The sequence below is a fragment of the Sinohyriopsis cumingii genome, chromosome 15 (genome assembly GCF_028554795.1).
Source record: "Sinohyriopsis cumingii isolate HCF-2022 chromosome 15, ASM2855479v2, whole genome shotgun sequence".
Taxonomy (NCBI): domain Eukaryota; kingdom Metazoa; phylum Mollusca; class Bivalvia; order Unionida; family Unionidae; genus Sinohyriopsis; species Sinohyriopsis cumingii.
The window spans coordinates 106,961,250-106,988,344 of NC_142975.1; the positions used below are offsets into that span (position 1 = coordinate 106,961,250).

Consider the following 27,095-nt stretch of genomic DNA (forward strand, 5'->3'; position numbering starts at 1 on the left):
TCAAGATATTAAGAGGGTAAGATTGTACAGCATCTATAAACAGCTCTTTACATACAAGTTTACAGTTACTAATAATATTATTAGTAAACATGTTGACATGTTTGGGATTATTTCCCATTTGACAGGTGGACCAGGTGATGTCTTGGAAGAATTAAGTTATTTCCCATTAGATGGGTTAGATCAAGTGGTTCTTTTGCGATGTTGGAGATTGCAGATTGTCACGCAGGAGTAGGTGCAAAATGCATGTTTTACCTCTTATGCCTAAATGTGCATAAAAGTCTAAGGCTGGTCAATGTTCTTGTTGTAGCATCAAGTCTGCAGATATATTTTATGTTGTATTTATATAGTATTGAGAGGAGACATTTCTCAGTGAAAAGAGAAAGTGTTTGTTGGACTAAAATATTAGTTTATGACAATAGAGTTGTAAAACGTGATTCAAACATAAACACTGCCCAATAAATGGACTTTAGATAGGAAACTGCAACACAATGACTGATGCATGAAATATAGGTCTGACACATTGCTGTGAAATAATGGGTTGTTTATATGAAGATGACCATGCCATCACCAAGATGTGTTACTCTTGATCTTATAGCAATTTGTAAACAGCATTAGATAAATGCACAAACTTAACATATTCATCCATGGACTATAATAAAACTTTCTGATATGGCCTCCATGATGGCGTTGTCAGATCTGTCATGTCATCCATGACCAATGACATAATTTTGCGCATGTGCTATCTGATTTTATATTAAGGAGAAAGAGCTATATAAGACAAGTTTCAAAATGGCTGTTTTGGTGGCCATGGTCATCTTATGAAAAGTTATGAAATTTTTAAGAGTATCTTAGAGACCAGATCAGAAACCTTTTTATGTACAAAACCAACCACAGCCATGTGTCTTTCAGTCAACTCATCCATCTTTGAAGGAATAGTATTAAAACGATTATCATGATGATTGCCATGGTTTTCATGATGGATGTCAAATTTGCACCATTTCTTTGAGGTCCACCATTATCTTGAAGCCCTGTTTAGATACGTAGAGATGTAAATGTGACATGCTTTTCAGGGGAAGTAGCAGTAAAAATAATCTCAGGATGACTGCCATATAGGTAATATTGAGAAGTCTGAGGGACAATATTGTCCTGTTTGACCAACTTGTCTTGGATTCAGCAATGTATTCATGTTTGCAGGTTTGTGGTTCCAGCATATAATCATATCAATTATAATTCATAAAGTATGGGTCACAATGAGCAATGGCTGCAAGAGGGCAGTAGTGATCATCAAGAAGTGATCAAGTAGTGATCATCAAGTACTGATCAAGTAGTTATGATCAAGTAGTGATCATCAAGTAGTGATTATCATGAAGTGATCAAGTAGTGATTATCAAAAAGTGATCAAGTAATGATCATCAAGAAGTGATCAAGTATTGACCATCAAGTATTGATCATCAAGTATTGATCATCAAGAAGTGATCAAGTAGTGATCATCAAGTCCTGATCAGGTAGTGATCGTCAAGTAGTGATCATCAAGAAGTGATCATCAATAAGTGATCAAGTAGTGATCATCAAGAAGTGATCATCAATAAGTGATCAAGTAGTGATCATCAAGTCCTGATCAAGTAGTGATCATCAAGTAGTGATCAAATAGTGATCATCAAGAAGTGATCAAATAGTGATCACCAATAAGTGATCAAGTAGTGATCAAGAAATGATCAAGTAGTGATCATCAAGTAGTGATCAGTAGTGATCTTCAAGTAATGATTATCAAGAAGTGATCAAGTAGTGATCATCAAGTATTGATTATCAAGTAGTGATCATCAAGGAGTGATCAAGTAGTGATCATCAAGTACTGATCATCAAGTAGTGATCATCAAGAAGTGATCAAGTAGTGATCATCAAGTAGTGACCAAGTAGTGATCATCAAGAAGTGATCAAATAGTGATCATCAAGAAGTGATCATCAAGTAGTGATCATCAAGTAGTGATCAAGTAGTGATCATCAATAAGTGATCATCAAGAAGTGATCATCAAGTAGTGATCATCAAGAAGTGATCATCAATAAGTGATCAAGTAGTGATCATCAAGTAGTGATCAAGTAGTGATCATCCAGAAGTGACCATGTAGTGATCATCAAGAAGTGATCAAATAGTGATCACCAAGAAGTGATCATTAAGTAGTGATCATCAAGTAGTGATCAAGTAGTGATCATCAAGAAGTGATCATCAAGTAGTAGTGATCAAGAAGTGATTATCAAGAATCTTACCATGTTGTATGATTCCAGATAAGTTAGTATGTACAAATCATGCCTAAACAAAATGCGTGTTCATGAAGAGCAGATAAAAAACTTAAATAAGGCAGAAGAATGTAAAATATGGTCCAAACATTTTGTCCAGAATTTAGAAAATATAACTCATGACAGACAGCACTCAGCTACATAACTGATTGTTGATTACAACAGAATAATGGCTTTTGGACTCCAGGCATTGGTTTTCTTGAATCCAAGCAAGTCTTTGATTTAGTTATCAATAAATTCTCCTGCTAAAGTGAAAAATTGATACAAGGTAACAATTCTTCTTTAAACTGGTTTAGATAATGTCTGAACTAACATACAGAACAAGTAACTATTGGCAATTATTCATACAGAAAGTAGGACAAGAAGTTCTTTTTAAGAATTCCCACTCTGTAAAACATAATTCACAACATATGCTGGATTACTATCCTGGTAAACTGTTCCTGAGAAAACCATGATTAAGAAGAAGCAGGATATTTTATTTTCCTTTCAGCTGGGAAGATTCAACTGAGCAGACAATGTGCACTTATATGAATTCTTCCAATTTACACGAGTTCTGCAAGCAATAAATAACATGGAAACCTATTTATCTACATCCTTAATTACAAATACATGACGAGGTCAACACTATATTTGCTACATTTTTTACAGACACTTTAGAAGAAAGTTGACTATATTATTTACATTGTAGGAATTCAAACTGTGATTGAAACTCAAAGCATATGCTGGAAATAATGTATCATTCGTCACCCACCTACTGAATCAGTAAAAAAGACAACTATTCAAACTTACTTTCCTGTTTGATAAGGAAGATACGATCATAGATTCCAAAGCTGTTAGTCATATTCACAAGGTAGTCTCCAAAATCTGCTGGACTGCCAAGATGGACTGTGATAGTAGAATATAGTCCACTGGAGGAAATGGGTTGATTTGGAACCTGCTGCCATTTGTCCGTATTTGCTACTCTATGGTACCACATGATGTCTGTTGGCTCTGGGTAGGCTATTACATTGACTTCCAATGTCACATTGTCATTCAGCACTCTATAGTACACAGTGGAAATGTTTGTTCGATGATCAAGCCTTGGACCACCTGCATAGATACAAAATAATGACAAGTTTGGCATTGCCAAATGCAGATGCAACTGTTGTATGATGGAGTTCTTGGCTAATATCTACAGAAAATCAGTAAATACCTCCTTGAAAAATAAAATGTATGTACTTGTACTGGAAACGGGGATACAAATAACTACAAGAACCTCCTCTCTGATTGGTATTCTTCAAAGAGGGATTATTTGTATCTAATCTGCCAAGTTGGCAACAAAATAACATTCATTGAATGATCAGCTCCAGCCATGTTTATCCCAAGCAAATTTAGGAGTAAAATGTTTAAACTTAGCATCATTATCTTCATCAGATCAAATTGTTTAAATTCAACTGATTCATGTTCATATATATATATATATAGTAGCCATATTTATATTAGCAATTACAAAATAATTTGTAATAATGTTGAATGATAATTTCATATTTTAACCCAAACATTAATTCCTTTTAAAATTATTAATGCCACGAGTCTTTATTGCTTTCCTCAAGCATCCACTGCTGTATGTTTTTGTTTCATAAAATCATTATGAACTTGAACAATGTTTTACATTGTTTAATCCACAAAAATTACAGAGCAAAGAAACACATAACACAGATTTAGTTTCAATGTCTTCCATGAGTCATTCAAATACAAATATTCAGTTCTCACCAGTTTCTGCTGAATATAAACATATGTACAGTAAACACACTGTTGCTTATGGATTACCAACTCAATCAGGTGGATATGAACACAGAGCCAAATAATTAAAAGTGTAATACAGGTAGTGGATGTCCACTCAGTTGTGTGTATGTCTGTATTGTATTCACCCTGCAAGCCAATAAACTCAACAAATAGCTAGGAGCAACCCTGATGATATACACTCTACACTTTTGTCAATTTCATACATTTATCATTTCAAACTATACAGTGGTAATATTTATTGTATGTCTGTATTGTATTCACCCTGCAAGCCAATAAACTCAACAAATAGCTAGGAGCAACCCTGATGATATACACTCTACACTTTTGTCAATTTCATACATTTATCATTTCAAACTATACAGTGGTAATATTTACTGGGCATTTATACATGGCCTAGCTAAACATACATAGACAAAATTTCACAATCTATAAATATACAAGGTTGTAAACATCTTGGATATCTTCCTGCCCATGATAGTGTACATCAGAGCAATGTCCTATCTACAATGTGCATCCCTGTTGTGTTATTGCATGCATATGTACCTGTTATCATAAAAATATGGAGAAATCTACATACTGTTCTGCATCAAGCAGCAACATTGATATTCTTTCTCAATACTAAATGATATTTCATAATGGTACTTTGTTTAATGGTTGTTAATTTTTCAGTTTTCTTTTAATTTCCATACTACATGTACCGTATTTACAAGACCCACTAAGCTGAAATTATTGAAAGCAATAACAAAAATAAAACAAGAAAAGAAAGAATGCCATACTATCATACATATTTGATCAAGAACACTGGCAAATTATGACATGTATGTCAGAATTCTTTCCAAAGTTTATTCTACAAGGCGAATCTGGCATCGTATATTAAAATACAATAAACACATGACCTCTGACCTCTAAAGGGTTAGTCTACAACATAATACTCATTAGCTTCAAAACTTATTACAACAACAGCTACACCCGTTTCTGTAGTTTCTTGCCTCGAGTCAACAACATACAGTATAGTTCCTATCAGCTGTTGTTCAATGCCATGCTTCAATCTTTAAAACTGTTCACTAACTATTGAAGAAAAGTGTTATCACAAAGCCATATACAATATGCCTCAAAACTATAATGAGACAAGTTTTTAAAAAATAAATTTAGACCGTGAAATGCACCGTTCTTAAGTTCTCGTACTATCACATAAAACTGGTTTCTAACTAAGTGAACGAGTAAATACAATTGTTTTTTATTTTCCCATTCAGATATTAATCATTTAATTTAAATTTAGAAACAAAATACTAAAATGGCCTTGCTTAAATCTAAACTTAGTTCTGTCCTTTCTAAAACTCAAAAGTGCATTTGTCTGAAGCTATATCACCTCCACTCAATCTCTCTCCCAGTATACCACTGTGTCTCACCGGCCAACCCCATCCCACCCAGTCTGTAGTGGAGTAATAAGCAGATAGAGCAGAAGTCATAGAATACTTAAGACAGTTCTGGTCAATGACATGCTCTGATATTTTAACATACACTTACTGTTGAAAAAAGTATTTGTGTTTGCCACAAAGCCAGACAGTATAAAATGTGGCATCATATATTGAAATAAATGGACAGACAAGCTATGCTATGAAAGGGTTCTTCTGTTCTCACCACTTCCAATAGTCTTCTGACTGCTGTACCTTCTGGACCTCTTTGTAAATTTATTTTGTGACAATGTTCAGTCTATTAGAGATAAGCATGACAACTCAGTTTGAATTCACTCGTTGTTACCTTCCAGTTTTGATACAGATTATACACATAAACTTTGACAACATTTAAACCCATTGATGGATTTGGTAAATATAAGCATAATGAAGATGAAGATTGCCCCAGAGTCATGTGAACTCAATCCCATTCTGATATCACTGATGCTTGAGTCATGTGAACTCAATCCCATTCTGATATCACATGCTTGAGTCATGTGAACTCAATCCCATTCTGATATCACATGCTTGAGTCATGTGAACTCGATCCCATTCTGATATCACTGATGCTTGAGCCATGTGAACTCAATTCCATTCTGATGTCACTAATGCTTGAGTCATGTGAACTCAATCCCATTCTGATATCACATGCTTGAGTCATGTGAACTCGATCCCATTCTGATATCACTGATGCTTGAGTCATGTGAACTCATTCCCATTCTGATGTCACTAATGCTTGAGTCATGTGAACTCAATCCCATTCTGATATCACTGATGCTTGAGCCATGTGAACTCAATTCCATTCTGATGTCACTAATGCTTGAGTCATGTGAACTCAATCCCATTCTGATATCACATGCTTGAGTCATGTGAACTCGATCCCATTCTGATATCACTGATGCTTGAGTCATGTGAACTCATTCCCATTCTGATGTCACTAATGCTTGAGTCATGTGAACTCAATCCCATTCTGATATCACTAATGCTTGAGTCATGTGAACTCAATTCCATTCTGATATCACATGCTTGAGTCATGTGAACTCAATTCCATTCTGATGTCACTAATGCTTGAGTCATGTGAACTCGATCCCATTCTGATATCACTGATGCTTGAGTCATGTGAACTCATTCCCATTCTGATGTCACTAATGCTTGAGTCATGTGAACTCAATTCCATTCTGATGTCACTAATGCTTGAGTCATGTGAACTCAATCCCATTCTGATATCACATGCTTGAGTCATGTGAACTCGATCCCATTCTGATATCACTGATGCTTGAGTCATGTGAACTCATTCCCATTCTGATGTCACTAATGCTTGAGTCATGTGAACTCAATCCCATTCTGATATCACTAATGCTTGAGTCATGTGAACTCAATTCCATTCTGATATCACATGCTTGAGTCATGTGAACTCAATTCCATTCTGATGTCACTAATGCTTGAGTCATGTGAACTCGATCCCATTCTGATATCACTGATGCTTGAGTCATGTGAACTCATTCCCATTCTGATGTCACTAATGCTTGAGTCATGTGAACTCAATTCCATTCTGATGTCACTAATGCTTGAGTCATGTGAACTCAATCCCATTCTCATATCACTGATGCTTGAATGCTTATATTCAATAGTGCCTTCACTAACTGATGTTATCAATAACTCCCTTATCCGGGAATTGCCATTGCCATTGTTAAACCTCTGTTGAGGAAACCAAGACTTGACCCAAACAATTTCAAGAACTACTGACCCATTTTTATCCTCTCATTCATTAAAAGAAAAGTTCTTTCAGTTGTCATTAAATATATCTGCATGGTCTTTTATGTTTACAACATTACATTCCAACTTATCTTCATTTCCTGAAATTTTAGGACATTATTTGATATCTGAATTGATTGCAAATATATTCACTTAGAAGTCCACAAATGCCATATGCATGCTTATGTACTACCCTCATCACAATCCTTGTACAAAGACTGTTTACTGTAACGGATATCTATCATGTTGATATCTCCTATATTTCCGTTTATATTTTCATTCGGATTTCCTAAGTTTTCTTTTCACATGTAGTAATTCAAAGCATAAGACTTGGAAGTGTGTTTTCTAAACAAAAATGACTGACTGGATTATGATAGTGGTGTAGAGTATAGACAACTCTCATAAACTTAAAAAGCCAGGCAGATTGATTGAGATGTGCATGTTTTCACTTACACTGAACTTTCAAATTAATTTCTGCAGATGCCGTGACTCCATTCATGACTGAATTGGTTGCACTGCAGATATACTTCCCAGCATCGAGGCATACTGCAGTAGTGTTGTGGATCAATACAATGGAGTCTTGAATCGTTGATATCAGAACATCACCAAAGGAAAGTGTGATTACTGAGTATGGATTGCTTTCTACATGGCAGTACAGTTCTAAACTGCTGTTCTCTATTATCTCAGAAATGTTACCTTTGACAACAAATTTTGTAATTGTGGCAGCATCTGAAAGATAAAACAAGAAATAAATCATATAGCTGACTATTCTTTAAGTCATGGTAGCTGAGCAATCATAGCATGTACAACTTCAAAATGATGGCCATAATATAAGCCAAGTTCCACATCAATACATCCATGAGACCCATGTGGGCATGCCATCACTCACATGGCTGCCATCTGCCAAATAGCTGCCTACTACACTGTATTCAACTGTAGGTTGAAAAGGATTATATTTCTAAATCATGGCAGCTCAGCAATCATGGTATGTGTAAGGTTAAATGACCATAAAAGATACCAAATTTCCACACAACAGTTGGCATGTCATCACTCACATTGCTGGCATCTCTCTAAAGCTGAGCAGCAGGATACAATTTAAAAAAAATCAAAATTCTATTTACTGAGTACAAGAAAAGATTACTTGAAGCTTTTTTATGATCTGTTGCAGTGCTAAAAATCCACACCCGACAAAACTGAACCACTTAGGGCAGTGTTTCTCAAAAAGATCTAAAAAATTTCAGGGCACACCTGAAAAGATTTAACAATTTTTGTGGTGAAGATATATATTTAATTTTAAATTTAATGTGAAGGATGTGCCTGCTTTCGAGAACAAATCAGATTAAAGCGAGGTTCCAAAGTTGACAAACAACCACGCATTTCATCATCCATTTTAAAAAGTCTCTCTCTCTCTCTCTTTCGATTTGTCTTCAGTAAATGCTGAAAATCCAAACTCACAAAACCACGAATACACAAATGGCATGATTATTTTGATTGCTTTTGAACTGATTGCAGGATATGACTTCTTGATTGAGATCCAAAACTCATCCAGGCTCTTTTCGAGAAATGTTGACTGAAAAAAATTATCGTTTTTTGTAAATCAATGAGCTGTTCTTCTTCTTCAGTTGTAAGATTTGTATTTTTGTTGTTTCCGAATGGATTGATCACCCATCCATATTCCTCGGTTGCATGTGATTGGAAGTAATGCTGCAGTGCCGATTGTAGGTCTCTCAGTGTGTCGAGAATTTTGGGGATGATTTTCTTGTTTGAATGAGATTTGTTGACAATAGGAAGGCAGTCGAGGACTCCCTTTGAGACCATATTTTGCCACAGTGACAACTTTTCATCAAATGACTTCAGTTTTGATGTTGCAGTGATGATGTTTTCCGATGGTCCTTGAAGACTTAAATTCAGCGAATTTAATTTGTCAAATAAATTTGAGAGAAACTGAACCTTCAGCCACTAGATTTCGTCATGAAGAGAGAATCCAAAGTCTGTTTTCTCAACCTCCAAGAACAAAATCACTTCAATATTGCGATGGAAGAGATGCTTTAACACTTTTCCACACTGGAAGCCAAGGAACATCGGTATGGTACAGCAGGCATTTGCGGTCTGAATCCATCACTTCGCAGAGTTGAGAGAAAAGTCGAGATTGAAGTGGTCAAGATTTAATGAAGTTTACAACTTGAATATCTTGGTTCAGAACTTATACATGTTACTTTTTAACTTTTGCAACATTGATTTACCATTTAATTTTTCGATATGTTAAAGGTTTCAAAATGCTAGCAATTTTAAATATTATTTAAAAACTCACATGACACACCTGCAAATCTCTCGCATCACACAGTTTGAGAATCACTGACTTAGGGAAAAATGAAATTCCAACATTTGTGATTTCTGCTCAAGATTTTATCTACCTTTTCAAATATTGCTTCAAAACCAAGTTAGAAAACACCTTTTTAATTTCAAAAGTGAGATTACATAAATGCAGACCCAATTATTGTATTGAGCAGACCTAGTAAAATATATATCCAGACAGGCGCTATAAAAGATTAAATATTATTTTCAGCTTATTGAATATATGTATCGAGCCTTAACAATGGCAGCATCCTTGCTATGTTACTTAAAGCAATGTAAATAAATAAATGTTTATACGTTCAGCTTAAAAAAGAACTTCAACTGTGTGCATGCTTTTCAAGAAAGTCACGAAACATGGTTTAACTATATGTCATTGAAGAAACTGGGTATGAAATATTATCTGATATGGTGCAGATACTGAATCAAGCATGTCCATTCCTAGCTCCAGACTCTTCCATGAATTTCAAAAAGTTAAAAAGATGCTTGTCTGACCTGGTTATAAGTTAACATTTTTATCATAGCAAAGACTGAATAATAATTTCATGGAGCATGAAACAAAGATGTACTTCTTGGCTGATTGCAATTGTTCACTAAATCTTTATTGAATATATTTATTATTTAATACATATGATATTTATTTATATTGATAAATCTTTACTGCATCCATACAACAGAGAGTTGCAGCAATTTACGCACCTACTGTTTGTTATGCCATAGTAATACTTATGTTCATCATGTTCTGAAAGCAAAATTGATGACAATTTGAAAGAAAAATTAGCTTACAGATAGTAAACCATAGTAAATCTTTACATTTGTATTATTGTTGACACTGATTACCGTGTTTACATGCATGGGTTCTGGGAAGAGTTACTGTTCTTGCTAGCATGGGTGACCTTCTAAAAAGATGTAATTAGGAGTATTTTATGCAAATATTATCAAACATTGGTGCATCATTTTCGTTAAATGTTTTCCTATGTATTTAAAATGTAACTGTAGGTTGGCCATATATTTGTTACCTTAGCTTTATTGTGTTTTGAAAAGTTATGTTCTTGTTTATTTCCACAGAATATGTTGCACAAAAGCCACAATGTCATATACGCTAATCAATTGACCTTTCAACCATGAATATATTCATTTCTATTATAGTGTAGGTTTTTTACATATGAAAGCGGAGAAAGTACCTGAGGTAAATGAGGTTGCCATTCTGAAAAAATCTTAAACTTGATCACCAGCACCCTCTAGCAATGCTCCCGTTCTTTTTATGAATCATGCGAAAGATGTTTATGCATGCAGCTGGAAATATATACCTGCATGTTTCACATCCAAAGGTCATCTTAGAGTCAGTTAATTAAAAGCAGTTTATGCTACCTACACAACAACATTCATAACAGTGTTCAATTGATGAAGTGAAGTGAGTTCACCTGACATATGACTGGGGCCACAAGATTTTAAGTTTGTAGGATTTGCATGCCTTATAACTTTTCTTTTATTCCACCTCCTTTATATGATTCAAAAGATATAACTAACATGATAATGCAAAGGAGGCCAGCTTTTTAATTCGAAGCAGCAATACACCAAGTACTTCTGCAAGTCAGTTATCAAAACACAGTTGGCACTTAATTAGTTTCTGAGAAACGCTTGCGGACATAGCTGTTTGTATTTTCCTGTTTGTTATGTTATGGTAGAGAAACACATTTTACATTTAAATATATACTTCATTTATAATGAACATAAGAAGAATTAAAAGATAGAATTCAACCATAAATTTAACTTAATAAAAATTATTTAATTGCCATTTAAATATTAATGTACTGCTCACTCTAGACATAATTGACATTTTCATTGATCAAAATTTTCTTGAATATCTCTAATTACGGTGTATTAATAATGTTGTTTGGAAAGAAAATGTAACCAATTATATGACCTCTTATTAAAAGTTGATAATTTCAAAATGTTGAGTTAAATTTCCTTGTCACATGTACCGTATTCAACCCAAAAATGATCAATATATCAATTTTTCAGTCCCCAGTTTTAATCACGATTTTCATGAAGTTCAAGAAATAGGGTTACATTCTGGTGGTATTTTCTGGTGAAAAAAATGTGATCCCCACCTGACCCCTCATTATAAGCGGGTTTGTGAGTTATCAGGGTGCAAGTTATTAAGGGAGCAGTGTGTGTGTGTGTATATATATATATATATATATGAACCAAACAAACTCTCTCCCTTTCTCTCTCTCTTTTTATATATAAACAAATACTAATAATAATGAATGTGATAATAATAATAATAACAATAATAATAATAATAATATTAATAATAAGGCATGCAAAGATTTACATAATATTTACTTGGTCATCAGTAACAAATATAGTTATGTATATTTAATTTGAATTGTTTGTTTTTTTGTATTTGTTTCTGTTTTGTTTTTTATTTCAATATATGATGTTTGTAATGAAACTTTGTATCTAGTGGCAGACCTTGTCCAAAATCAGTGACATTTTTTGTAAACAACCTCATCCATGATTTTGTTTTACATCTTAGCTTGTCATATATGTAATTTGTATCTGAAAGTCTGCCTGCCATTCATGCTTTAAGATCTAGTATAATCAATTTATATTAGTGTTGTGTCCACTACTTTATTTGGGCTTTAATTTATTTCTTCAAATTATTCAATTCAACTGATTTTTCTCTGGAAACAGAGAAGTGTCTTGATAATATTCTTGGAAACATAACTCAGATTTATAGTGAAATACAAACAAAAAGATATATTTTCGGATTGTGATCCCACTAAAGTTTATTCAACACTTTTAATATTACGACTTGTGTCTGTAATTCTATAATTATTCAGGGATTTAATTTGCAATACTGTAAGATTTTTTTTTCATTTTCACTTTGTATTCTAGGGAAATAATTTTTGTTGCATTTTAGAAAGCTTGTTGCTTGACACACTTTCTGTTACTTATTTCAGGAGCATAGACTCATAACAATAGTAACTGACCTAGAATTAAACCTTATGAGATTCTATATCAAACTGTTGAAACATCATTTATATAAACATGTTGTGTTCTCCCAAGAAGTAAAATTATGCTGTAATAACATTGTTAAACTTTTAGTTAATAGGAAGTCTCACATGAACCATTCTAATTAAAGCTTGATTGGTGACTGGTTTATATGGTTTAGAAACAACATTTGGAGCAAATATGAATAGGACTTACTTTTGTAGTTTTCAATATTTTGGGAACAGAAGAAGATGCAATACTTAAAATCATTATGAATGTTATACTTTCGGAAACAATGGAATCAGATGTTTTTATTAGTTATAGACCAATCTTATCATTTCCTGTAGCTTTTTTTAGCAACATGTTCAGTATATATTTTTAACAACAATTCTTCTATGCTGGTGGGAATGAGAAACACACCTCCCTTATCGATTTTGCTAGTGTATAACATTTTCAGTTCATCAAGAAAAGTTTTCTATCACTGGTTCCTATAATTTTACGGTAATGATGAAAACTAGCACTGAAAATATTTTGTAATATCGATGTCATCGGTGACAGACTTGAGCTAATTTAATTAATTAAAATATCAGACATTAGACATGTGTCAACATCAATTTTATGAATCTACTTGTTCTTATTCACATCAAATTAATTATCAATACAAATATCCACAATTTAAAATACATATTAATTGTCGATTGATTTAGTAAAATCTCGAAACACATCTAGAACAATCTGACACAACTGAGGGAAAACTAAAATTTATATACATCTGACAATATGATTGCTCTTCCTCTGAATGGTTGTTTCAATCGACATAATATCCTGCCTCTTCCTTGAAGAAGAGCTAAAACAAATACATGTAGGTATGCATTTTTACTTACACAAAACATCAATGACAACATCCTTGACATCTGACACATTCACTGGGTTACCATTGGTAGGACTCATGGTGCTAATGGCTGTACATCTGTGGGTACCACTGTTATTCCGGGTTATGTTATGGTAGTATAACCTGGACTTGTTCTTTGTATCTTCACCCTGCGGACTCCATGTCAAGTCTGGGACTGGGTTACCATAAGATCTACATACCACCTCCAATGGACTGCTTTCTATCACTTTCACTGGTAATACGAATGGTAACAAAGTTGGGGGGTCTGAAGAATATAAAAATTAAAACAAATGATAAAAGAAAAATATCCAAATATGATACCTTCGTTCAAGATAATCTAACTGTCGATTCACTACACTTAAAAGACATTTAGGCTGACTTTCAAGTTGAGTGACATGTGTTAATACTATCAATCACATGCAGCATTTGTTGTATTGAATGATTAATTTGTCAGAAATAAAAACTGAAGCAAATGCTATAAAGTAGCATCATAGCCAGTAGAAATATCTGCTACTTAGTCTGATCACCTGTTTAATTTCAACCAAAGGAATTTGACATTAATCTTTAAAGCATTTTGTTTATTCTGCCGATGACAATGATAACTATAAAATGAGCATGCACAATCAATTTTTTTCAAGTTTCACTTATGGTAAAATACAAATGGAATCATCAAGATTTTGGCATGGAAAACATTAATTTTCACATCTAAAAACACTTCTATCTTTAGACTCTGTCCTAAAATCAAGTTTCAACTTCATCTGATCCTCCAGTAAATGTGATGTACAATCCACAACAATGATTCCAATATATGAGTGTGTGTGAGTAATTTTTGTAACCTAGCTTTAAAAATTGCTCAGTCATATTACTACGATGTCTGCAGTGTGGCAGTTTATAGTGATGTCTAGCACTGGGACCTTGTGCCACAGACATGTAGCATGATGACCCACCCAGTCACATTATCCTGACACCAGGCTGGCCAGTCCTAACACTAACTTCTTAATGCTGAGCACTTAGAAAGGCAGCTGTTAGTTCCATTTTCAGAAGTCTTTTGTATGACTCAGCCAGGGTTTGAATCCACAGCCTCCTGCATCTGAAGTGGATGCTCTAACCACTAGGACACCAGATCAATATGATGTTAATGTAGCTGTATTATTTGAATTGCATATGATAAATACGTAATTTCTCAACACAGTTTTACTACATAATGTCTAGGATGAAGAAACAAAATGAATTGTAGGAATTGTCATGTTTTCTCAAGTTTAAAAGAAAGATTTAAAATGACAAGTCACAAATCTAAACAGTAATATGAGCAGGAAAAAGGAATTTGTGTTTGAAAGCAAAACCAAAGTCACCCCCCTCCCCAAATTATCACCATCAGAATTAATGTCATTCTGTGACATTGGTATTTGACAGATAAAAATAAACATATAGAGAGGTGAATGAAATAAAATTTGTTAGGAGTGTGATATATCAAGTCCATGGTTTTCATGGCAGCTCCATCAATTTATAATACACAAGACTTCAAGTTTTACATTCTTCCAATATTAGGTCCATGAAGCTAAAATCTTGAACCCTTAAATAAATAGACAGATTTATTTGTAAAACATGTAAACCAAAACAAGTCCAAACAAAGAAAAAGTTTAAATGTTCACAACATGGTGTAATGGCATGAAAATCTTATCAAGCATTTGCATGTTCCTATTAGCAAGCATTATAAATTTTGTTTATCTGCTGTAAAGCTTTTTGTGAAACTGCAAACAAAACTTTTGTAAAAATAATTTCAAAACACATTTTAAAAATGGAATAATTGTTGTAATGGCCTGAAAATCTAACCAGCTCATGTACATACTAATGTAAATAAACATACCAAATTTCCTTTGTCTACCTCAGCTGAATACAGAATTTTCTTGTATCATGCTTACTATGTTTTGCTAAATAATGATGCAACTCCAAAATGTTTATCAATCAAAAACAAACCTGTCATAAAATATTAATGCAAATTATGTTTATCTGATCTTTATGTCTACTTCTAGTAATTTCCGCTTAACTCATAGTCCCCTGAAGATTACTTTCATTTGAAATTAGACTGGAAGAATCCTAGGTTTTCCTTCTAATTTCCAATAAAATCCATGCACATCCGATTTAGAGAGATTTTCATATTGACAGATGGTTAAATGAGTAAAAGACATTTCTTTCGGTTGACAATTTGCCAAATGAATGCTTCACCAAAATGGTGCAAGTTTTACATTTTCGCTTACTGAACCTATCATTTTTGTGTCTGGGTTACTATCTTTTTTCTTTAAATCTAGTCTCTATTGTTTTCCAAAGTTGCATCAGTTCTTGGGACAACTGGACTTATCTGCTTTAGAAAGAATACCAGGAAGTATAAATTCATACAAAAATTCAAGGGTCAATTAATAGACGGCATTTTCACAAGATTAAGATTATGAATTGAGAATAAAGAGAACTAATCTGACAGATAGAGCTCCGATTTTCATGGATGTTGAATACTTCAGAAAGACTATGATATATCAAGTCCATGACTAAAGTTTACAGAATATAAAATGAATTAAATGCTCCATCTTGCTGCTGTGCTTGCCAAAGTAAACCTCTAACAACCTGGAGTTTTGAAATTTATTTTTGCTGGGCTTTATTTGCAATGTTGATACCATACTGCTTCCTGAATTACACTCTTCAAAAATGAATCACACTTAAGCACTATTCTGACAAACGAAATAATTGTTTTTTGCATTTAATATGAGAGTAAAACTCCAACTTCAAAGAAACGTCATTGCTGATCACAAACTTTAATAAAGTTAGCTTCAACATTCCCTTTTGATGCAGTGATGTGTAACATCAGTTCTTCAGCATATATCTTTGTGCTTCAATCTAATGAATTGGGTTGTTCTACTTTGTGTTTTACCTATTCAAATTAGTGAAATGGACTCTCACACTGCAGAATTTGACTTGACATATCACCCTAGCAGGCCTAGCTACTGTCAGACAATTAGATAATCTCTCAAAGAGACTTGTTTATTTCAGACCAACGTACTTTTTAACTGCCTCTATAGGGTCGATGTTTATTAAAATGGTTAAGTAAATAGAAAAAAAAACGTATTTTACTAGAAAAATTTGGTTTCTTCTTCTTAATATTACCCAATCAATACCTTAGGAGAATAGAGGTTCAGAGAGAGAGAGATGTATCCCCTTGCCCCAGTCCACTAAGGTATATGAGACAGCTTCTAGATGACCTGACTGGAATAGATTCCATATATTGGGGAGCAGTTTTGAAAGGGAAAAATGTTCCCTGTTGCAAATCCAGAGGATGCCATGAAGCCACATCTCATAAAGCTGTCAAATGATGTGGAAGGGTAACCTTTGGACCAAGGGTCAATATTCCTCCAGATCAAAAATAGCGTTTCAGAATGAAAGATCTCTGATCAAAACAGGTTTAGTGAACTCAGATCTCCATCGTATACCATGGATAATTTCAGCTGGAGAAGTTTCACTCATATGCAATGTATGTACTGACTGTCCTAATTCTTAAGCCAATAGGCAAAGCAACTATGTTGTCATTGGCTTAGTCCAATATGTGGGACAAATAGCCCACTACTTTTTTGACAAGAAAGGTTAAATGCAAGAAAAATAAGAAAAATACACACAAAACAATCACTTACTGACAGTTCAAATTTTTTGAATGAAGAACAATTTCTCAGTGACCTATATTAAGTTCCATGGAATATGATCCAAACTTTTGATGACATAAATGAAGCCATGAGGGTGTGGACTGACTTATTCATGGATGTTACAAAGTCTCTAAGCATGCACCACTGAAAGTAAATCAAATAAAGACTGAAATTCAACATTATTGGCTTACTATTGAAATCCTAGATGCTATGAAAACACGAGACCAATTCAAGGCTATTGGAAACCATGCAAAATATAAAGTATGGAGAAATATAATAACAAGTATGATTAAAAAAGTTCAACAAAAACTTATTATCAATCATTGCTTTAAAACAAAAACACAAACTCCATTTGGAAAGTCTTCAATGAACTCACTGGAGGAACACACAAAGATCAGACAAATAAAATTCACTCACTTCTGGTAAATGACACCATAGTCACTGATGACACTGACGTTGCAAATGTTTTCAATGATTTTTTTCACCAACATTACCACAAAGTTAAAAGAACCAGTGATAGAAAACAACTTTAATGAACTGAAAAAGTTCTGCAGCAGCAAAATCTCTAAGGAGGTACGTTTCTCTATCCTACCAGTATCAAAAAAATTTGTTAAAAGATATGTCTCAGTGAACTTAATACCAAGAAAGCTACAGAACTTGATCAGATTGGTCCACGACTCATTAAATCTTCTGCCTTTGGTATTGTAGATAGCACAGCATTCATAATTAATTTAAGTATTGCAACCTCATCTGTCCCCAAAATATGGAAAACTGCAAAAGTAACTGCTGTTCACAAATCTGGTTCTAAGGATGATGCTGATAACTAACAACCAATCTCAATACTACCAAACTTGTCAAAATGGAATGAAAAACATGTCCATGACTCATTAATGTCATATTTAACCAAACACTTGTTGTTACACCCTAATCAGTCAGGCTTTAGACAGAACCATTCCTGTGAGATTGCCTTGATCTCCCTAACTGATAAATGGCTTCAAGCACTTGACCAAGGTAGAATAATAGGAACTGAATTTGTAGATTTCAGGAAAGATTTTAACATGGTGGATCATGAAATCCTGTCGAAGAAACTGAAAATCTACCAGTATGATGAAGGAACAATTACATTGTTGTTGTTGTTATAGGGTTTAATTCCATTTTTCAGCACACGATAGGCTAAACATGGCGGCCAGTATTAATGGAGGAGGAAGAACCCGGGAAACCCCCGGAAAGAACCACCGACCCAAGAGAAGCTACTGGCAAGCTTTATCACATACCCACATTCACTGGCCGAATCCAAGACTCGAACCCATGCAGACAGAGGTGAGATGGCAGTGATCCGTAATGGAGAGCGCTTTAGACCACTCGGCCACTCGGGGCCCCCGAATAATTAGATGGTTTACTTCTTACTTAAGTGAGAGAACACAACATATTTACATAAATAATGTTCTGTCTGAACCTGGAACCATTAGATATGGAGTACCACAAGGCTCAATTCTAGGTCCATTACTATTCATTCTATTTATTAATGACCTACCACTTTTACTAAGAGACTCAATATCATCTACACATCTCTATGCAGATGACACAACATTGTCAGACATCCAAAACACAAAACATGAACTCAAATCTTCTTTACAGAATGCCCTAAACAAACTGGAAAACTGGTGCACATGCATTGGCATGGTAGTAAATACTGGTAAAACTAAAATATTACTTATATCAACATGACAAAGAAGGACAAATCTTGGTAGTGATGAACTATGTCTGACATGGAAGGATAAAAATTTGCAAATGGTCTGTCACGATAGACTACTTGGTGTTCTGGTACATAATAACCTATCATGGACTGAACATATCAAACATATCAGTGAAAAGTCAATTCAAGTTTATGGCTTCTCAGTAGGATAAGACATTTTCTCCCTGAAAGACAAATAAAACTATTGTATAAGAGTTACAAACAACCCTATTTAGACTACTGTAATACAGTATGGGGTAATTCAAATGATAAAAACATGGCAAAGCTGGCACATCTTCAAAAAAAAGCATTTGGCCTAATATCAATCCAGAAAGAAAGCAAGGAAAATTTAGTTGGCAGGTTAAAATTCTTACCTAGTAAAGACCGAATCTGTTTGAGAAAAGCCAAATTAATGTACAGAATATCCCATAATAGTGCTCCTGAATATTTACAATCACTATTCCAGTATAGGCTACTTGGTAATACACCCCACATGCAATCCATGTCTACCAAGCACTATAAAATTCCCAAACCAAATAAGGAGTTATTTAAAAAAAGTTTCCAATACTCCGGAACTATGCTCTGGAATAGTATTCCAGTTGAAATTAGAAATGCCCACTCTATTTCCTTCTTCCAAACCCAATATATCCGGTGGTTTCAGAGGTGCAGCTAAAATAAATTCCTTTGTATGAGGGCCTCAAGGTAGATTAGTTCTTAGCTAATTGTGTTACCCTCTTTAAACAGGTTATTATTATTATTATTATTATTATTATACTCCACATTGGCAACTTTAATAGTCTCTTGTTTCAGAGATTTGTTTAGCCCTGAGTACTGGCAACACCCATGTATTTCAGCCTCATTGTGGGAAAAAAGGTGGAGATAAAGGGAACTAAATCCATCTGCATTAGCACCACAGCAGCAAAAGAAAAGAAATTTACCCAAGTACTTGTGGTTTCAGCATCAGGAGAGGTACTACCACCAATGGCTATATTCAAGGAGTTTCATGATTTGACAGCAAAGGACAGGTTGTAACTGTGCATAAGAAATACTGGATGGGTGAGGCAGTGATGTTGCCATGGTGTCTCTAAAGCGCACTCTGAAACAAAGATCCCTCCTTATCATTGATTTCTTTCCACAGCCTACAAGACAGATCCAGCAAAGAAGGCTCTCAGAAAGGGAAACATTGACCCTGCTGTAATTCCAGGTGTATGTTGAAACTCCAGCAACTAGACATTTAAATTAGCAAAACCCAAGAAGGCTAAAATTATGCAAACACTGGACTGCCTTTATTACAAAAGGTGCTGAAAAGTTAGCAAATGAGTAGGACTGCACATCAATGACCAAAGCAGCTGATGAACAGACGGTGATCAACTAGACTGATTATGCTATATAAACATTAATTGGGAAATTAGAGCGTAACCGACATGAATTCTTTTGAAAATTAAAATATTTTTATCTGAACTGTGTTCTCTGACTTATCTATAACGCATGCAGTACCCATATTAAAAATGCTCTAAGTTGGTAATCATCACAATGCACAATCTCTCTCTCTCTCTGCCATCCACTCCATTATATTAGTATGAATACCCAAGTAATTACGTACCATATAGACTTGTGTATAAGCTAAATAATTTAGGAATAAATATAGGCCTGTAATAAGGGAAGGATTGGTTTATCAACAAGCCAGGGTCTAAACTTTTAAAGTTATTAAGATTCTTTGTTGACTAACATACTGGAGGCAACTCTTGGGACATGAAAAAATAACTTTTTCCGTGTCCTAAGACTTATATGCAGGTAACAGAATACATTTTCAGTGTCCAAACAGTTACTAACCTGTCATAAAATAATATGATTGATTTTGTTATTATTTTGCATGTGCATATTTTCTGATTTCTGCCACACGAAGTTAAATAAAGGTAAATAAAGACTTCATAATTCACGGGCTGGTTTGAGATTGCCCAGGAGACAAGGTGTACTATAATGTAGTGTACTTACTTACAATGATACTTAAATGATATAAGAGATCCTACAAATTGAGGGCTTATGTGTGTACGTGTGTATGTGTGTGTGATTTAGATTTTTACAGGAAGCTTTACATTTTTTTAGTCATATTGCTAAGATGTCTGCAGTGTGGCACTTTATAGTGATGTCTAGCAGTGAAGCATCATTCTGCAGACATTTAGCATAATGTTCCAACCAGTCACATTATACTGACACCAAGCCAACCAGTCCAAACATTAACCTCTTAATGCCAAGTGCCAAGCGAAGCAACTGCTTGTGCCATTTTTATAAGTCTTTGGTATTGCTCGGCCGGTGTTTGAACCTGTGACCTCACAAATTTCACTCCATAATATTATCATTGTATTCCCTTTGCAAAAGTTCATGGTGAAAGTTTCCTGGCATATTCCTGTGGGTTGTCAACTAAATGAAGATATGGTGTTAAGTTTATGTCATTTAATATATATTTATTTTAATTTAATTGTTTGTCTGTTTTAAATTGTTTTAAATTTTTCATACATGCTATTACAATGTAAATTTATTCAATGGAGATGATATTTTTCCAGAAAATTGGTTAACCTGAATCATTCATTTCATAAATACCAGGTGTTGGCCTGGATGCTGACCTTGATTCAAAACTAGTAAACACAGTTGTATTTTATTTTAAAATGATCAGCTGTTGTGAAGGTCATGATGGGGTTTGGATTAAAGATGTAAAGAGCGTTTCTATTTTTTTATTTCCAAGAGAAAATGACTGGTTTTCACATGATCCCCCCCCCCCTTGATTTTGCAATTCTGTTTTTTCCATGACTACGCATTTGTTAGTTTTAACAGAGATATGTAGAGAGAGATTTCTCAGTTTTGGGGCTTTACACACTGATCTCAAGTTAATTTGTTGTAGCCAGATTTTGGATTTCAAAAGGATTAATTCTTTATTCTCTGAAAATATTTTGAGGAGTGCTCACACAGAAATTTTGGAAAGACATTGCTTACAAATTTAATTTGGATTTCCAATACCAGAGTGCCATTATTTGTATTTCTACAAGAAACTGTAGATAAGCACAACATTGACTACAGCATACGTTGTCGTCATCCATCTTGGATTTTACATCAGGATTCAAATTTGAAATTATGAGAACATATATTACTAGGACTTTTGCAATTTAATTCACGGATTATTCTTAGATTATTTTTGGATTTGATTCTTGAAACCGTAAGTTCTTCTCCTTTTTTCACTTTTAAGAAATTTTCCCCAAAAAAAATTTTTAAATTTTAAAAAGCTTGTTGTTTTCACCCTTTCTGTATGTTACTGTTTATTTGAGCCTAAACACGTAAAAATGGAACAAGTTGACATTGCTGAACAAGAGAGTGACGTTGAGGATGATTTAATTAATATTTCAGAACCATTTACAGCAAAAACTGAATCACTTTTGGACACCTCTATACATTTACATGATTATTGTGGACCAGTAAATTTAAATGATATTGCTGTCAGTCATATTAACAACCAATTAATACAAACCAATACCCTCCTGAGGATAGATGTTTCTACACAGTGTGATTTTAATGAAATGTCACCTTATGGCACCCCTGTTAACAAAGTGACAACTGTAGATTGTGGGATGTGACAACCGTAGATTGTGGGATGTGACAACTGTAGATTGTGGGATACAGGTTAATTCCCTTCATTTGGAGATATTGAACATGATGACCCAAAATTGCTATTTTATACTGGAGTTCCAAGTTCAACTATTTTCAAGGCATTATTTGATGAAATTAAAGGTGATGTTACAAATTAGAGAGCTTGTTATTGTCCTACAAGTGGAAAGGGGCATCCAGGACACTTGCCTCTGATAGATGAATTCTAGCTTTCTTGTCTTGATTCAATTGAGACTTAAGCTTGTTACTGGAAGATCTTGCAGATTGATTTAACATTGGAATGATTTTTAGAAGTGGATTGGTTATTTGTATGTACAGTTACATTTTCTAATCCAATGGCATTCAAGATGTGCTGCTGATGAACATATGCCACTTTGTTTCAAGGAAAAATATCCAAATTGTAGGTTGATAATTGACTGTAAACAGTGTTACACACAGAAACGCCTAGTTGTTTTACAGTACAAATCACTGATGTACAGTGATTACAAATCACATATGACATGGAAAGGGCTAATTGGAATTAATCCAGCAGAGTTGTAACATTTGTGTCAGATTTGTGCGCGGGGAGTGCAAGCGACAAACAAATTACTAAAGACAGTGCCCTGGTTGACATGTGTGAACCTGGAAATGCCATTATGGCAGACAAAGGATTCCTTATTTCTGACATCACAACCCCAAAAGATGTCCATCTCATCATCTCTCCATTTAAACAAAAGAAGAAACCATTCTCCAAAAGAGAAGTGCAACAAACATGAACAATTGCAAATCTTTGTATCCATGCTGAGAGACAGAGGGAAAGGAAAAGAAAAAAATTAATATTCTTAAAACTGTTATGCCGATAAATGTGTCACAAGTAACAAAGATATGGAAGATAGGTACAGAATTAACAAATTTACAGCGACCACTTTGCAAAGCTAATTAGTATTATAATACTTTAATTTAGATGTATTACAGAAGTCTGTTACATCCATATGCATGACATTACTTTAAAAATGTTTGTGGCAATAATTTTGACTTTTAAAAACACCTGCCTATATAACAACAACACATATTTAAAACTCATTTGGTAAACATGTCAACTGCAGTTTTAATAAAGAAAACCTTAAACTCTTCAGTCCATATTGTTGTGTAACCTTTTATTTCAATTTCATCGAGTTGATAAATTACTTGAAATGTCACTATATGTCATTATTTTGACAATCACTTTATTTCCCTTAATTGTCATCACTGACCGATGAACACCACTAAGCACACGTGTTGTGTTCATTTTGGGAATAATTCCTTTTAGGTATTAAGAATTTAGTTTCTACCATAATATTCCAGAATTCTAAACTGAACGGAATGCATTGAATAGATGGTGGTTGTTTGAAAGTCTAAACCACAAAAATCACACCAATCCTTGCCCATATATGGCCATTTGTCGTTACACTTGAAAATAATATTCATGCTCCATTTTTAAAATTGCGGTCTAACGTGTAAAGAAATCTGAAACTTGAGCGCATTCATTTTATGAACAATTCTATCTGGACTTGCACCCAGAAAAAGTGTGTTAACATAAAGCCCACAGTGTAACAGGATAGACCTGAATGGATGCTTGGATTGAATGATAACAACACAATGTGATGAATGATAATTTATATAAAATGAATTAATAAAAATAATATGTATATATATAACAAATGCAGTGATTCTTTCACACTCCAAACATACCTCTCATTCAAATACTCTAACACTACATTCACAAATAGGAAAACCAAAAATGATTCAAATAAAAGTGAGATTCAAATAATCTCCTGGAATGTAAGTGAGATTCACATAATCTCATGTAATCAAAAATAAAGATTCAAATAATCTTATGTAAACAAAATTACTCAATTGTACTCACTTGAAACAACCAACTGAAACAAACATGACTCAGTCATTTCTGCAGCCTTATGATTTATATATATTTGTAAAACTTGCAAAATGTGTCCACTGAAAAACCACAGCTCTCCTGAATTCTACGGTTGGCCCTCACTTGTATTGGACGTACACATCCTTCATGGATCCACCATACGCACAAGTTTACAAACTAGCAGTTTCGTCTTAATATGGCCTTGATGGTTACATCATCATCCATATCGACCCACAGACTGCCAGACAGATAACTTGAGATACCTGCACACCCAAATGCACAGACAGCAGGCAGTTCTCCTAGACTGGGTTGGCCCACTTGTATTGGCTACACCCTCCCTTCATGGATCCACTATGCAAACAGACAGTCATATAGACATACATACAGACAGCCTAGACAGCTACATACAGCCATAAACAACTACAATAAAACCAAACTGGGCATAATAGGTTCAGAATTCATATCTATAGATATGTGCTACTAAATTAAACTTTAATAGCAACTTGTAATTGAAAAGTTCACATTTCAAATCTGCGTATTAATAAATGCATCATTTCACAATATGACATTAAAAACTGAATATGTTTCACATATCAAATAAAATACAAATTTAACACTTAACCCTATGGCTGGAGAACACAAATGGAGAACGTCGACAACTTGACAAGATCCATAGACCGGAGTCAGTTAGAAACGAATTTGCCTTAAATCCACTGGAGAGTGAGTATTAGTCAGGGTAAAATACCCGTGCTTACCATGCATTTAGTGAATTTCGCCGCAATCTTGTCTATGATGAGGTACATGTTAGTTCAGTTGCTTACCTAGAAAAACAATTATTCACCCTACGTAACATTGTACGCATGTACGACAAAAATGATCAAATCGTTCTAAGGCAAAACCAAGTTATTTCTTGCCACATTCTGTGACATACAGTCTCACATGAAGATCTGGATGAGATTTTGTCATTCATGATATTCATCTAAAGTCTTTGGGCTACAGGTTCATGATCCCTACCCCATTTGACACACTTTTTATCAAACGATGTATAGCCAATGATAAATTTTACTAAATTGTCTGGCCATGTAGTTTCTTTACACATTAACTCTTGGCTAAACTTTGAACCTGTAATTTTCCATTTGTTGTATTCCATCCACCTACTGTTAGTATGCTGACCTCTCGTTCCAAGTTCTATTTTGACACATTGTTCTTTAGAATTGGATATGTTTCTGAAGTGGTTATGGAAATGAATTGTGGCGCTTTCAGAAGATAAATCTGTTTTATCAGAAAACACGAAGCTGATGTTGTTGCTGAATAATGCTGGTATGCTATCTTCTTCATCCTTGATCTTCTCAAAATTGGTTAACCATCCAGCTTTGGAGTTTAGCTTTAACAGCTTTTGTCTAAACCTTTCAACATTAACAGTTGGTTTTAATGATGGCTCCTCAATATTATATAGTGAGTGGTGAAAGGAAAGATCCTTTGATTTCTTAGGACTAAGACGTCATTTCCTGGGATTATTCAATTTTGATTTGGCAAAAGTAGAAGCATTAGTTCCATCTTTGTTCTTTTCAGATATATCCACCAGTACATGTAACATTGCCCCAATATGATTGCAGGCTTCATCCATACTGAAAAAAAGCAAAGTAAAGAAAAAGAATTGTGTACAAGGTCCCTCACTGTTATACATGTATGATTAAATATATATATTATTATAAGTGATTAAACTTAACTAGGGGTAGGGTAGGGTGGAGGTATGTTGTAAATACATAACCATATTTATTATATTATTCCAATTTATTTTTTAAGTATAATTAATGAAGTATGATACACATTTTATAATTTTGTTAACAATATATTTTGGTATTTTTTAAACACCTGGAACATGGATATTTAAATAACTCAACCAAAAGTACAGGATATGCAGATTTATATTTTAAGCCAATTTGAGAAAAGAGGAAAATGAATGTCCTTTTTCTTTTAACAAAAAGATTTGTGTGGCATCCAGGCTTGACATTAACTGTTAAAAAAGCAAGTATCACAAGACAAAATATATAATAATAAATTGTTACCCAGCTGTACAATTGCAATCTGCTGAATTCACATTTCCAGTGACTTTGGACAGACTGACTGATACAGTATAATCCTTCTTATCACTGTTTGGTAGTGACGGTATCACTTGACATCTCACGTAACAATGGGAACATTCCTCCAAAACATTGTTAAATTCAACATTGTTGATGTGCTGGTCTTGAAAAATCACTTCGCTCTTCAACTGTCGCTTTGCCTTCATTGTCAAAACTAAATAATTGTAAATGTCACCGTCTGTAAAATCAGGAATGTTACACAGATCTTTTGTTCAATTATTCAATGACAACGGCAATGGCATTTTCTCACCTAGAAGAGTGGCCAATTTCTTGGTTGTCCCTGAATTGTGTCCCTGCTGATTGCTTAACAAAACATAATTTACATCTTGTAGAACCAATGTTTTAATCCCCTTCGCTCTCTTGACTAATTCTTCTTTACTCCCACTAATATTCTGCCCATGCTGTCTTGGGTAAGATTAAAGTTAAGAGTTTTTACACCTTTC

General features: G+C 34.1%; 1 protein-coding gene across 10 annotated transcripts in view; it reads right to left on the reverse strand.

Annotated features, from left to right (window-relative positions):
- The window catches only part of LOC149782433 (adhesion molecule nephrin-like), a 195,303-nt gene that overhangs the window by 111,498 nt on the left and 56,710 nt on the right, over window positions 1-27,095 (reverse strand). For all 10 annotated transcript variants that reach the window (XM_089933836.1, XM_089933832.1, XM_089933831.1 and 7 more), the window contains exons 6-8: window positions 13,529-13,801; window positions 7,743-8,018; window positions 3,085-3,384 (exon numbers count right to left, since the gene is read on the reverse strand). In XM_089933836.1, coding sequence (XP_089789962.1) covers window positions 3,085-3,384; window positions 7,743-8,018; window positions 13,529-13,801 — 849 coding nt within the window. The remainder of the gene's footprint in view (window positions 1-3,084; window positions 3,385-7,742; window positions 8,019-13,528; window positions 13,802-27,095) is intronic.